The following is a 14,745-nucleotide window of genomic DNA, read 5'->3' on the forward strand; positions in this document are numbered from 1 at the left end:
ACAGCAGTTTAACAGTGATGATATTTCTAGTGTACAAAACAGGACTTGCCATTATCACTGTCTTGTAGTTAGTGGTTCATTAGTTCTGGATTGTTTTTTCAATTATCTCAATTCCTCCTTGCTCAAGCTGGCGCACTGCTAAAGTATGACACCCAACCTCTTGCTACTTTATTCGCCCGTCTATTCCCTCTCCATGGTTGTTCTTTCTTGCTTTTTACACCATCTTTATCCTCTTTCTCATCACATCCACAACACTCCTTTCTGTCAATGCTCTGACCGTTCTAGCTCCACCCGAGTCACTACCTTTTCTCATTCATTCCTACATTCTACATTTCCTCCTAATACTTTATTCTTACTGCTCTTTTTTGTGTATTCTCATACCCTTTTCGGCCCATTTGACATCTATCAGTCTGCCTGTTCTTTTGTGGTATGTGAGTCAAAGGTGTGCTTTTTCTAGTACAGGGCCGGCCGTTAACTTGGTCGGCTTCAACAAGTCGTAAAATCTTTTCTGAAATGTCCCACTCCCATCCCTCTCTTTTCTGACAATCATCAGTTGATCCTATAGACTTCCTGGTCAGGAAATGGCAGACATTCACACAATGTAACATACCTGTTGTAAACTTACTGACTTCACAAGTTCTAACCAAGCAAGGCCCTTTAATCTTCCACCGGGCAAATGTAGCAGCTCTGAAGCGTATCCAACTATTTAATTTTCATTTTGTCATATGTTGCTTGAGCTTGGCCTGCCTGTTGTCATCTTCCCCCCCCCCCCCCCCCCCAACCTTCCACCTACAAGTTATCAGTCCAGTACTCAGATTCACAAGCAGGACAATAGTCGAAATACAAATCCTAAGTATTCATGGCTTTTGAGTCAAGACTTTGCAGGAATTTGTGCTGGTGTTTGCCAGTGCTTGGCACCAACACTTGTTTCTGACGGTTAGACACATGGTGGCGCGGTCAGCTTGTTTTTCAGCAGACCATGTTAGCAGATTGGTTCAAAATTCAATATGCCTGAACATTAAAATAATACACAATACCTCGTCCACGCCATTCTTACTGCTTTGATTCAATATGCCTGAACATTAAAATAATACACAATACCTCGTTCACGCCATTCTTACTGCTTTGGTGACCTGCAATAATCCAAATGGTAACATTTATTGAAGTGTTATGGTTATTAGGTGAACCTGGCGCGCTGGCAATTGGCTTGCCATAAAACGCCTCAGTATGTGTGTAAATATAAATAAAATAAATATATATATATATATATATATATATATATATATATATACATATCAACAAACTCCCTCACGAATGGAAGGATGACGAAGCCGTGTCTCAAGCCACAGTATTCTTTATTTGTCAGCTGATATCGGACGCGTTTCGCCTGCACAGCAGGCTTGCTCACCAACAATTTAATAAAGTTTTCAACTGCTATTTAAACACCTTGTCGTGCCGAATCACGGGAGAACTACTCTTTAATGTGAAAGAAGACAGACTAGTAGTTTTTTAATACGCTCGCAAGTCAACAAGAACTTCATATGGACATTGCATGTTCTGCTGATTATACAAACTTACACTTTGATTTTCAGTATAGTATGCTCATTGCATCACGCTCTTTAACCATTATTACACCAACCAATTGTTTCTATAAAACAATTCTTACACTGAATTTGATATTCAAATATTAGACCCTTGTTGGTATAAATTCTACACAATTCATATTTCTTTTTTGTTCACAATCCAACCCAAGTGGGTTTTTTCGAATTTCGAAAGAGCTTGTGGTCCTGCCCAAGTGGGCTATTTTACTGCAGAAATATAACATCACATTTTAAATTGTCTTCTAATATAAAGTGCACACAAATTACAAAATAAACCCATAACCAAATAAAATCAGTTAAAAACAGAGAGATTTTTCAAAGAAGTGGCATTGGTAGTCTATCAATATTTATAAATGTGTATGGAAGTCTTCTTCCATATTTAAACCCCCTGGGATTTTTGTGTCGAGCTCTATTATGTAGCACGACTCCAGCCTTCGCAATTTTTTCTCCCGGTTACCTCCTCGTATATCATAAGGGATTGCATCAATTACAAAATATGATAGACCTTGTATGTTTTTGCTGTGGTGTTGCTCAAAATGACGCGCTACTGGATACGATTTATCGCCATTTTTTATGGCTCGTAAATGTTGTAGCACTCGTTTGTGCACTGGTAGGATTGTCCTGCCCACGTACTTCAGGCCACAAGGGCACTGAAGCACGTAGACAGCACAGTTTTACAAGTGTATTGTCCCTTTATTTTATTTTCTCTTTTTGCAAACCCTGATTTGTACACTGTAGTGTTCTTTCCGTGCAAGCAGGCTTTGCATTATGTGCATTTTAGGAAGCCATTCTTTCTGCAAAGCTAAGATGTAGTTGTAGTTCTGGCTTTTGCTGATGTTACCATATTGTTAACAAGTGACTGTTTATTAAATTGTTGGTGAGCAAGCCTGCTGTGCAGGCGAAACGCATCTGTTATCAGCTGACAAAGAATACTGTGGCTTGTGACATAGCTTTGTCATCCTTCCATTCGCGAGGGGGTTTGTTGATGTAATTTGACCTTACTTGGGTGGTCCACTCAGGCGAAGCACCCTCTGTTTTGGAACAGCGGCGGGTTACTCAAGTGCAAAGCGTGGATATATATATATATCCCACCACACCCACACTATATCTCCTCCCAAAGATCCACAAGAATGCCACCAATCCACCAGAAAGACCCATTTTATCCTCTAGGGACAGCCTCATGGAAAATACGAGCAGATATGTTGACCAATTTTTATTTCCCTTTGTTAAAAATCTCACGTCCTATGTGAGGGACACTACGGATTTCTTGCAAAAGACCAAAGATGTCACTATTGGGGATAAAGATTGGTTGGTGTGCTTAGATGTAGAGGCGCTCTATACGAGTATCAGGCATGATGATGGGTTGAAAGCTTGCCAATACTTTCTTAAAACACGTGAGGCTGAATTTTTGGAGCATACACTTATGCTATTGGATAGGATTACAACATGTCTGAAAGAAAATGTTTTTGTTTTTGAACATGTGCACTACAAGCAAGTGCAAGGGACTTCCATGGGCACCTGCTTCGCCCCTAGCTATGCCAACCTCATGGTGAGCTGGTGGGAGAAGCAGGTGCTCTGGAACGACCAAACAGAACACTGGATCTTTAATGTATCAAAATGGCTAAGGTACATCGATGACATTTTCTTTGTATGGAGAGGGTCAGAAATTGAATTGAATTTGTTTATTGCCTGTTTGAATCTGAACAATGTAAATCTGAAATTTACAAGGCACTACAGTCAGAGTTCTATTGATTTTCTTGATTTAAAGCTCACTGTTGAAAATGGGAGACTAAGTACTAACCTGTTTAGAAAGAAGACGGCAGGAAATTCGATCCTGCACGCCGCCAGTTCCCACCCTTCCAGTTTTAGATGGAGAATTCCTTACAGTGAACTCTTGCGGGCAAAGCGCAACTGCAGCAACCCCCTAGCCTATGAAAATACCAAACAAGAGATGAAAGAAAGATTCAGAGAGCGAGGGTAGTCCAGGAAAGCACTACTCCAGGCAGAAAAACGGGTCGAAAAACAGTCTAGGGATCAGATTCTAAACAAAGTGAAACCTATAACAACTCACGTATATACTACAAAAGAACCCATCAGGTTCATTACCAGATACTGCAGCCAATCCAATCAAATACGCAGAATTCTCAAGAATAGATGGGATATCCTCAGACAAGACCCCATTTTGAGGAAAGAATTAAGTGTAGCACCATCCATAACATACAGGAGGAGTACGTCACTGAAAGATATGCTGGTACATAGTCACCTCCAGCTCAAAGAAAACAACTGGCTCAAGCTAGGCAAGGGTTTTCGCAAATGCGGAAAATGCAAAGCTTGTAAGCACAGTAACAATGTATCCGAGGTAACCCTAGAGAGAACACGCACACTGTGGAGAATTCCAAAACTGATAACTTGCAGTACGGACTTCGTAGTGTACACCATCGTGTGCCCCTGTGACCTTTTGTGCATTGGGTCAACAACCTTTGCAGTGAAAAAGCGCATTCTAGAGCACTGGAGAACTATTACAAACCACGACCAAAGCTACAGCACAGCCAGACACTTTGCCAAGGAGCATGGGGCAGACTGGACCAAAGCTAGATTCTTTGGACTGGATACAGTCAACCCCAACCCTAGGGGAGGGAATCGAACTGCAGCATTACGCAAATGCGAATCACGTTTTATCTTGCTAGCAGGAAGCAAATTCCCAGATGGCCTCAATCAGGACGAGGAATTGCATTCCCACCTGTAGATTTTTGGGTCACTCACATCCCACCTCCTCATCCCCCCCTTCCTTGATTTTAATCATTTTATGTCCTGAGTACCACACCAGCAGAGATCATAGAACCTCTTTCCTTGGTTGGATAGTGTCTCAATTGTTAACAATATGTGTTTAAATTGTTTGATATATGGCTGTATTTTGTATGTCGCTAATTACACCATGTCTCTTGAATCATTACAGAAGAGCTCAGCGGAGGACCAATCTTCAATATCACGTTTGTGTTATGATTATGGGCACAGCAGAACTTGGCGGATTTCCTCCCCTCAATCCTTTAATCACTTTTTGGGGCATGCCATAGGGCTTTAGACCCTCACCTTAATCATGGTATTGCCTCCCACGGACAGTCTCAGTACCCTATATTGAGTAAATACAATGGGGCCAAATCACTCATTACTCTGTTCTTCTACATCCCAGGATTGGGGCACTAGACCCGACACTCACTTCTTTTAGAACATAGTGGCTACACGCACATAGGCAGCATGTATAAGCAGTACACAATTTTACTATCCACCTGCGCTTTGTCCCAGCAACGTTATTGCAATGTCTTTGCGCAATCAAAACACTATCCGACAAATACACACATACATTATGTAATCTGCTCCAGTTGTGGTCTTTTTGTTTTTACATTCAACAATTTAGCACCATTATTATTTATGTGCATCAAACATGTATTTTCTTTATGTCTGTGTTTTTACAAGTCATCTGTACCTTTAAATAAACTTGTAATGGAGGCGGAGATCATGTGACCAAGACCACGGACGTGGTCGAAACGCATCGTCCTTGTCTACAACTGTAAAATAAATGTATCCACACACTGAACTACTATATTAGATGAGCTGGTGCCACTACATTTCAAAATCATATCAGCAGATAGGGTAGATGAACCCTGATTTACCAACCTACTCAATCCTCCGATCCTCATAAAATTTAAATTTTATGAGGAATTTTGCTTGCTTTACCTTTAAAAGCAAAAAATCATTCTCTTCGGTGAACTTAAAATTATGGTTTAACACCACTGTACGCAAAGTGGTCAAAGTGGCCTATTAAAAAATATTTGATTCCTGATGATCCAACTCACTCCGCAAGAAAATATTCCCCAATACCAAAAGCAACACAGTTAATAAACCTGTACTTTTTATACTATATGGTTATTCATTTTAGGTGTAAAGTGCCACCAGAAAGGCATTGTTTATCTCAACAAGGTACTGTAGAAAAGCCAATTTGCGGACTATTTTCTTCCTTTGCTATCACAATGAAGTCATAGCTCTACAGAACAAGCATTGAAAATGCAGTAGGTCTAGCCTTTGATTAAGTTAAAGCCATTTGCCTTGCTAATGGTATTGTATAGCAAAGCGAATGGCTTTAACTTAGTGAAAGGCGAGACCTATTGCATTTTAAATATCGGCATATTCTTGTTGCCAAGGTACTCCTTACTGCTGGTAGTGCACTGTATAACGTAATATGTTTTAAAATGCCAATAAAGTAACACGACATAAAATACAAAAGGAACTTGCTTTTTGACTTAGAAAAACAAACTGTGATGTATTTTCTCATTATTTTAATACCAGAGTATTGCCATAGCTCTCAACCTGTCAGTGGAGCCGTCGGCCCTCAGACACTGCAATGCCACTCTAGCTTTTATTTGAAAACCTGAGATCTATAAGTAAAACAACTCGCTTTTTGTCTTTATAAAAAAATGTTTGTTTAACAATTATGCATTCCTCCACTGATACTCCATACTGGCAATGAGATGTCAAACTACTAAGTACACTGAAACCCACATCAAATTGGGAAGAACCTGATCCGGTCCCCACCGAGCGCCGCAATCAGAGATGGGAATCCTAACAGAGCAAATATTTTGATTCTTCCTTCGGAGGTCGACAAAACGAGTACTCTTACCTTGGCCAACAATCCCCCAAGAAGCTAGGGAGGTTTCCGGACCGCTCAACATTCATAAACAGTGACACACTACCGCGATGGGACAACCTGCACTTTCCAGTAAAATACACTAGAATGGAGCAGTCACTGCACTTCAAGTTATGCTCGTTTCAAGCAGGTGCAGTTAGTGTGTGCAAAGTGTGCCAAAGATTCAGATTTTTGAGCCTTGACTTTTGCTCGCTAAACTATTCTTTAAAACAACAAAGTAAAATATGCACATGCAATATATACGTACAGGAGCTTCTGAAAATGGCCCTGATCCACTTTGTCACTTGTGTGTTGCTTCTGCCCACGCCACCTTACTTACAAAGCCACAAGAAAAGAAGAAATCTAAACATCACTTCTCCTTGCAGCCAAAACAGTAGGTTCGGTACAATTTAATTACAGAGCAGCGTTGCTGGTAGCCGCAGTGGCTGTAATGTAGCAGACTTCAGGTGGCTATTTCAGGTTACTTGTCCTGATCCTGAAGATAAACGACATTACAAGGATGGGCATCTTCACACAACTATGGGGAGAGGAGGGTTGTGTACAATAGGATTGATGGGCATTCAAGTAATGAGTAGCGGATAAGATGGAATACCTGGTGTCCAGTTAAAGTCATCGTATTTCCTGCAAAATGGGTCTGTCAGAGTTCCACGCACAGTGGTACAAGGTAAGGCTTCGGGGACTGCTGTGCGCCCCCCAGTTCAGTGTCCCAACATACACGGTTTTAGGCCCGACCCTACAAAGCCGAGCTTATTGTTATTCAGAAGGGCCACACCAATGTCCAAGTGCAGAATTAAAATCTTTTAGGCCAGGGGCTCATACTGTCGTCTCCCCCTTCCCAGTGCCTCTCAACCTGTGGTAGAAGCTGTGCCAGGACTGCAGGGTCTTGCCTGACCAGACGCCGGAGGTGATGCCCACAATTATGGTCATGAGATACTTTATTATAAACACTGTCAAGTCCGGGCCTGCTGGAGGGGAGGGCCCCGGCGGCAGGCAGGGCATGGCCAGGCTCTTGCAGGTCTGCAGCCTCCAGCCCCGCTCCCAGGCCCCTCGGGAGGCCTGCTCGTAGAAGAGGCAGGCTAGCAGCAGGGCGGCTGGCACGGTGTGGAGCACGCTGAACACCCCGATGCGCACCATCAGCCGCTCCAGCTTGTCAGTCTGCGAACCACTGCTCTTCATAACGGTGCAGATCCGTAAGAGGGACACAAAGCCTGCCAGCAGGAAGGCCATGCCAGCAGCCAGGTAAACGGCGAGGGGCCCCAGCACCAAGGCCCGCAGCACCGGGGCACTGCTCAGGCCCATGTAGCAGACGCCGCTGAGGGGGTCCATGTCCACCCGCCCAGTGGCAGCACCATGATGGTCTGCGCAGCCAGCAGTGCCCAGGCTCAGGTGGAACCACTGCGCCTGGGCCTCTATGGCCTCTCGGGCCCCACTTGAGACCGGCCGAAAGGAACCAGGCGAGCAAGAGCACAACCCACCAGGCGGAGGAGGCCATGCAAAAGAAGTAAAGCAGCATTAAGAGTTCCAGTCCAGCCCCCGCGCTTGGTACCCTTTACCACGGTGCGCCAGCCCCCGGGCCCGGCCGGCTCCAGGCAGTCCGCGCACTGCCCCAGTGCCCCAACCGCGCCGTAGGCGACCGCCACCATCAAGTAGCAGCCGGACAGGAAGATGATGGGCCACTTGGGGTAGCAGAAGCGCCGGGTGTCGACCAGGTTCTGCCTGGCGTCTCTTACCTTGCTATTTGCTGGTACTTTATGTGAGTACTCACTCAGCTGACCGGCAAGAGCAGCATCAGTGTTTTTCGCCACAGCTGAAGCAACACTTTAAAACGCCGCACGGTCACTTCCTAGTACGCAAGACTTCGAATCAACTGCGCGCCGAGTGTCCCATTCAATAAACTATGGCGTGAAGGAGCACCAGGCGAGGGCATGAGCAGCAGTTTTACCGGGCCAATCTCTCTTTTTGTTGTCTTTATTGCTGCGTCCCAATTGGCTGCTGGGATCACGTCGCGTGGAATGTTTCGAACTGAGGTAACAAGCTGTCGGCGTTGGGAAAAATATAGTGCATAGCAGATAATGAAGGATAATGTTTAACGCCGCAAGTGAGAGATCCAATCCCGGTGGGTGGGGCCAAAAGTGGACAGGGCGGTAACAAGGAGGGACTAAGAAGCCTCCTTTTCAATCGGGAGCCTGCGTTTTGCATGGAGGATGACACCAGCGAATGAAGAAGATGGGCGGGGCTTCAACTCCGCCTCCGAGAGCTTCGGTAACTGTATTGATTCCAAGAAGCTCTCATATGACGAGAGCAGCGCATGCGCTGCTTTCGCCAGGCCGAGACCTAAAAATGTTACTCGCAACAAAGCACCTGTTGATCCAAATGGTCTGTTCTCAGATTTTAATTCTTCTATTACTCTAGTACAAATTAAACTTTTGCCAATCCAGACCCAAGTAGAATCAACAAAAAGAAAAGATAAACATTGGTTTTCCAAGGACGTTTCTCCATGACGTTAAAACTATGCAAAATTGCACTCAAGTGGCTTAAAGCCCATGACCCAGATTTTAAAATGTCCTTCTTTAATAATTCTAAGGATTATTACGAGCAGATCAAACAGGCCAAACAAGCTTATTTCTCCCTGGGCTTACATAATATCCCTAATTTTTCCCAAAAAACGTTCTAAACTAGTGAAGGAGCGACAATCTCCTAAATACGGCCAAGCTCTAATTACTCCCACAGCTAGAATAAGTGACAATCTAGCATCTTTCTCAACTAACAAGATGAAAATATTAAAAATTTAATTAAGACAGACCCCGTTGCCAGGTCTTGTAATATTCCATAAGTGACACAACCGGATATATACCTGATGTGTTTTGTGACAAGTTTTTTCCAATTTCAGAATCCACCCTAAGGGACACCATTAGACAAAGTCGTCCTTTTGGTCCCACCCTTGTAATCTGCTGGCAAAATTAATGGAAAAATTATCACTAGGTATGATTGAAGAAATCCAGCTTATTTTCTTTAACTCACTTAAAACTGGTATAGGACCCACAATTTGGGAACCTGCTGTATATATACCACTACTAAAAAATGCCTGTTTAAACCATACATATCCCAGCAACCACTGGCCAATTTCCCTCCTCCCTTATTTATCTAAGTCGTTAGAGAAACTGGTCTTCCCACAACTTTTTATGACAGACTGTTACATACTTATCAAGCAGAATTTAGACAGGCCATATAAGAGAACTCATGGTAGGTTCTGTCTTAGATAACCTACGAAGGAAGATAGGCGCCTCAGGTCAAGGAGTCTTGGTTCTCCTGGACCTCTTGGCCGCATGTGACAAAATCAATCACAATATCTTATTTGAAAGACAATTTGATATAAGGCACAGAGGACTCATTTAGGCCTGGGTTAAATCATTTCAACATAACTGAACACAATCTCTTTCCACAATGTTTCATTTTAGTCAAAAAATGGTCATGGTGTGCCACAAGGATCTATTTTACCACAGTTTTTTTTTTTTACATATATATACACCAACTGCCTTGTTACTGCATCATCTGGGTAAAACGTCTTTTATGTGCACAAATGGCAAGCAGTTGACTTTGGGATTGTCTTCAAACACGAATCAATCTCATCCTTTAAACATGAGCCAGGAGGAAACTAGATGGTGGATGTCTACAAACGACCTAAAATGAAACCCAGACAAAACTGAAATACTTTAACAGTACCCAAACCAGCATTTGGGATTCTAACGTGCCAGCTAGAATGTGGCAACCACCCGTACCTTTGCCTTCAGTTGGTAGCTTAGGAATCCACCTCAACTCTAACGATAGCTCTTCTACTCAGATAGCTAATGTGACAAATTATGTTTTTTCATCTTCAAATTAATCTGCTTCAGAATATTTTACCGCTTCTAGACAAAGAACTAAGAATATCCATTATCAATGCTCTAATTCAGTCAAGGTTAGACTATGGCATCACAGTCTGGCTGCCTGCACCCAAAGATTTTTTATGGGACTACAGCGGATCCAAAATGCGGTGATTCAACAACTTTGTGACCAGGAAAAAATATGATACAATTACCTCAGCTAGGAAGAAACTACATATGTTACCAGTGCAAGATAGAATCTTTTTTAAAGCTTTATCCATTATACACAAAGCTATCATGCTAATACCCCCGCTTTGATGGCCTAGTAATTCTAAAAGCTTCCTAAGAGGCTGCAGCTAAGCTGTGGAATGCACTTCCAGTTCAGGTATGGAGAGAATGCTTCCTCATACTTACTGGAAATCCCTAAAAAATTACTTTAAGGAACACTGACTCCAAACAGCCAATCAATGAATCTTACAGAAGCACCCGCCAAAAAACTCTGTTGGTGGATTAATGAAATATAAACATCAGAAAGCTCTCTTACCTTTCAGACGTTTTTATACAAACAATATACAGCTCACATTTGCATGGAAACGTTTTTCTAGTTATTCTGGCAGCATGCCACAATGTGCAGAAAGAAGTCAAACCTAGCCAAGGGTTTAAGGCCCAATTGTCAGTCCATAGTGCAAATCAAAACATCACTTTCGGCAAAATAAGTTTACACTTCCAAGACACATCAAACATACATATATTTATGAATACAAGTAGGGTATATTAGAACAATCAGACTAGACAGATACTGTAAAACTTGCCAGCAGTTACTGAATGTCTAATAAGTCAGGATACAGTGGTCATCAATGCTACTCAGGGTGAATCGGGTGTTGGAGAAGCGAGCAAATCCATCTCGGTATAACCAGGCCTTGAGCGGGATGTACTGAAAACAAGCAACATACAGGTTATTCATGAGACAACCCTCCTGTCTACTTGGATAATTCAAAAAGTGTCTCTCCCCTCTACCACAAACGCAACAAGAGCCAAACCTGGATTACAACAGGCATTTGGGAATTTTTAGGAATCAAACTTCGTTGCGGCTCCTAGACCTCAATTAACAATGCTTGAATAATATTGGCTTTTCCACAGGTCAATTCTAGATTTTTGTGAAAGTAATTTCTGTGATGGGTGCCCCATAGGACTTCAGAAAACTGGACAGATCACTATTTTGAACTGCACCAGTTTAGATCACTGGGCAAGCCTCTGTTCAAGATATGCCCCATGCAACTAGTTTTATCACTGCACACAAACACAAGAACAGTCCATTCCCCTTTAATTATGTAGTTCATGCAGTGGCAATCTGACTGGGCAAAGACAGACTAGAGCACTCAGCTGACTAACGAAACCGCTCAATGAGGAGAGGTCATGATTACCATGGCTTGAAACAAAGGGGCATACGTACAAGCCCCTATCGTCACCACAACGTCACTTCTTCCGATGTTGTGGTGGCAATAGGGGCTGCTCCTTATGTACAAGACAGCGTTAAGCCACTTGTGGCTTAACGCTGAATGTCTTACATAAGGCCCCCTTTCACGCTATGGTTAGCGTGTAAGGGGTGGGCAGTGGGTGTTGCGGTGGAACACCCATTCATTTTGACACTGACCCATATGTACAAGGGTGGCATACATGGGAGGCAGCACCAAAATTAAGACCAGGTAAATCCTGGTCTTAACTTAGCAAAAAGAGGAGAAATGCATTATTTCTCTTCGTTTTTGCTTTTTCACAAGGCATCACACATGGAAAAAGCAAAATGCCATGGTTGGTTTATATACAGGAAGATGTCCGTTCCTGTACATAAACAAACCTTTAAAACATAACACTTTGTCACTTTCATGTGTGCTGCATGAAGCAGCACACATGAAAGTGACAGAATGGCTTTTTAGGATTGTTTATGTGCAGGAAGGGACACCTTTCTGCACATAAACAATCCTCCCCTGCACGCAGACACCCTTGCACTATGGTGCAAGGGTGCCTGCGTTGGTGCTAATTTGTTAAACTTAGCGCCAACGCATGGGGAAACGCATGTGATTTCTTGTAAATATGGTGCAGCCTCGCGTTTCAGAAGTGGCGGAGCGCGGTGTTAAGCCAAGGAGGCTAACGCCGTGCTTCACCACTTCCTTGTACATATCCCCCAACGTGTTCAAGATGGCCCCACTCTCATAAAGAAGGACTTTCTGTAATATAGCTCCAGCCTAATCGACCTGTCTGAAAATTACATATTTTCCCTTCACTAAAACAATCTGATTCACACACTCAGGAAATTGGCTGCACTCTGTACAGCTTCAAGACAAAAACACACACATACTTAATGACAGCAAAATACCAATACACAGCATGACAGCAAACACCAGTAAGAAACCCCAGACTTTTACAGCACAGACTCTTGTTGCATACTTACAGAGGTTACCAGCACGTACACTCGGAGGTCAAATTTTCGTCCTGTTGAAAAGAACAGAAACATGTTAGCATTAAAAAAGTAGTAGGGAGAAGAAAATTGTTGATGGGGAAATTAAAGAGTGGTGTGTGAAATAACACAGCCTTGGAAGGAAATCGGGTCACAGAAGCTCAGTGGTTGACACGCAAAAGACATTATCGCAATGACCCCGACCAATAACCTGATGGCTTGAGGACCAACGTGTAGACTTGATCAACCACAGTGATTACTAGCACGGTAGCGCCATATGCTGCTGCGAAAGGCTCCTCAGGGACACCAGATGATTAGTAAACAACAGACGATTCTATATTGGTAAGCAAAGGATACTCTATGGTAACATTGTTTTACAGATTTTGGACCTTCCATAGATTCCCAAACCAATAAGAAGAATGGCCTGGATGAAATGAGCATTTTAGAACAGAACTGCACATCTTGAAATACCCAATATGGGTGAAGTCATGACTGTACTGCCAAGTCACTCTTATTCTAGGGGCAATTACACTAGAGGAGGCATTTATCTTACTGCCGTGGTAATCTTTCCATCAACCAATTACAGCTGGATCACTATTGCAGTATCTCTGCTATAATGAAAAAACGCTTTCATGTATGCTGCCAGCGCTTAATAACAGTGCAGAGGCCCAGTGTTTTCTTGGGAGCCACAACTGCTGACTGTTGAGGTTACTGAAAACCATAACTACCAAATCATGATTGTCTCATATTTTTACTTTCATCACCCTATTCTTCCTCGTCTCACTCTTTCAGGTTCTTTTTTCATCCCTCCTTCTAGGTCTCGCCCACCGAAATGCATATTGTGAACGATACCAACATTTACAGCGGGCTTTAGGTAACAGTGGCCATTGCTTACCTTCAGTTGCCTTTCATGACAATTTAACTTGTTTGCTTATTTTTCAGTGGCTTTTCCTCCTCTTCTTGTTTGTCCCTCCCCTGAAGGATATCTTCCTTACCACCCTTTTTGATTGGATGACTTGTATACTTCCACAGCTCCACATCATGGAGCCAATTTTTTCTTTAGCTTGATTTGTTAGTACATGTGTTTTCTTGCTCTCTCCCTCGCCATGGTTTGCATCACCTGAAGCATCCTGGTTGCACAGGCCATGTTGTGCTAAAGACTAACATGGACACTGGTGTTATTAGGTAAATAGAGTGAAGACATATGCACACAACTCCTGTTTATTTACAGAGTCACCTGATTGGTGATTCCTGTGAGATGGATGTGGGTGAAATGTAGGGGGCAGCCTACTATGAGAAGGGGTTGTACAGTGGCATGTTCTGAAGGACACTACATTCCTCCCCAAAAACAGTGAGAAGTCAACGAAGCCAACAGGAAAAAACAAAACAAACAGGATGTCACTGCAAGTCTAACAGTTGCAATGTCAATCAGAGGGCAACTGGATAAACTATGCGCGCTGCAAGAGAATGTTGCTGCTCCAGATAGTTCATGTCATGTGGAGTCCATTGCAAAGCTTGCTTTCCATTGGTTGTGTTGTGTGATTCTCTAAAGACTGCCATCAACATACTTTGAAACTTGTTGATGAGTTTCTGGCGTCTTCTTCTGGGTCTCTTTCTAATCCAGTATACTTCAGTGAAGCAGCTCTGGGCCCATCTCTTGGGTGAAGAGACACCTAAGACATGTCACAACAGGAATGGAGTAGGCTGTATTTGTGTTGCAAGTGTGTGTCACTGCAAAACTGCAGAGGCAGAGAAGCCACTGCGAAGTCACTTGTGGAACACTTTGATGCAGGTGGGTCATGGTCATTGTCATTGCATGCTGAAAACTGGATCAGAACACAAGTGGGGTAAGCAGTTTGAACATCAGTTGTCCGCCTATTACTTCTGAGTGTCACGGATGCTTCCAGAACTGCGACATGGCACCGAATGTCTGACTCCAGTCAGAATGTGAGTCTCTCTGTTGATGGTAGCGGTGATGTACTTCTACGAGGCAGGATGGCGTCAACAGCTGGGTCACTGATGAACAACAAGAATGTCTGTCTCCATTACTAGGTGATGACAGGGTCAGCTCACAGGATGACACCCAGGGCAGTAAAGTTGTAAGTGAAAGGTAACTGTTAAAAT

At 43.1% G+C, this 14,745-nt stretch overlaps 1 protein-coding gene and 1 pseudogene across 1 annotated transcript in view; both read right to left on the bottom strand.

The window, feature by feature from the left end:
* Positions 1 to 14,745, bottom strand: part of TTLL9 (tubulin tyrosine ligase like 9) — a 93,490-nt gene that overhangs the window by 16,521 nt on the left and 62,224 nt on the right. Inside the window, exons 8-9 of the mRNA XM_085619507.1 lie at positions 12,616 to 12,656; positions 11,013 to 11,100 (exon numbers count right to left, since the gene is read on the bottom strand). Of these exons, the coding sequence (XP_085475633.1) occupies positions 11,013 to 11,100; positions 12,616 to 12,656 (129 nt within the window). The remainder of the gene's footprint in view (positions 1 to 11,012; positions 11,101 to 12,615; positions 12,657 to 14,745) is intronic.
* On the bottom strand, positions 7,117 to 9,631 carry LOC146812507 (frizzled-7-like; annotated as a pseudogene).

The sequence above is a fragment of the Triturus cristatus genome, chromosome 7 (assembly GCF_964204655.1).
Source record: "Triturus cristatus chromosome 7, aTriCri1.1, whole genome shotgun sequence".
NCBI lineage: Eukaryota > Metazoa > Chordata > Amphibia > Caudata > Salamandridae > Triturus > Triturus cristatus.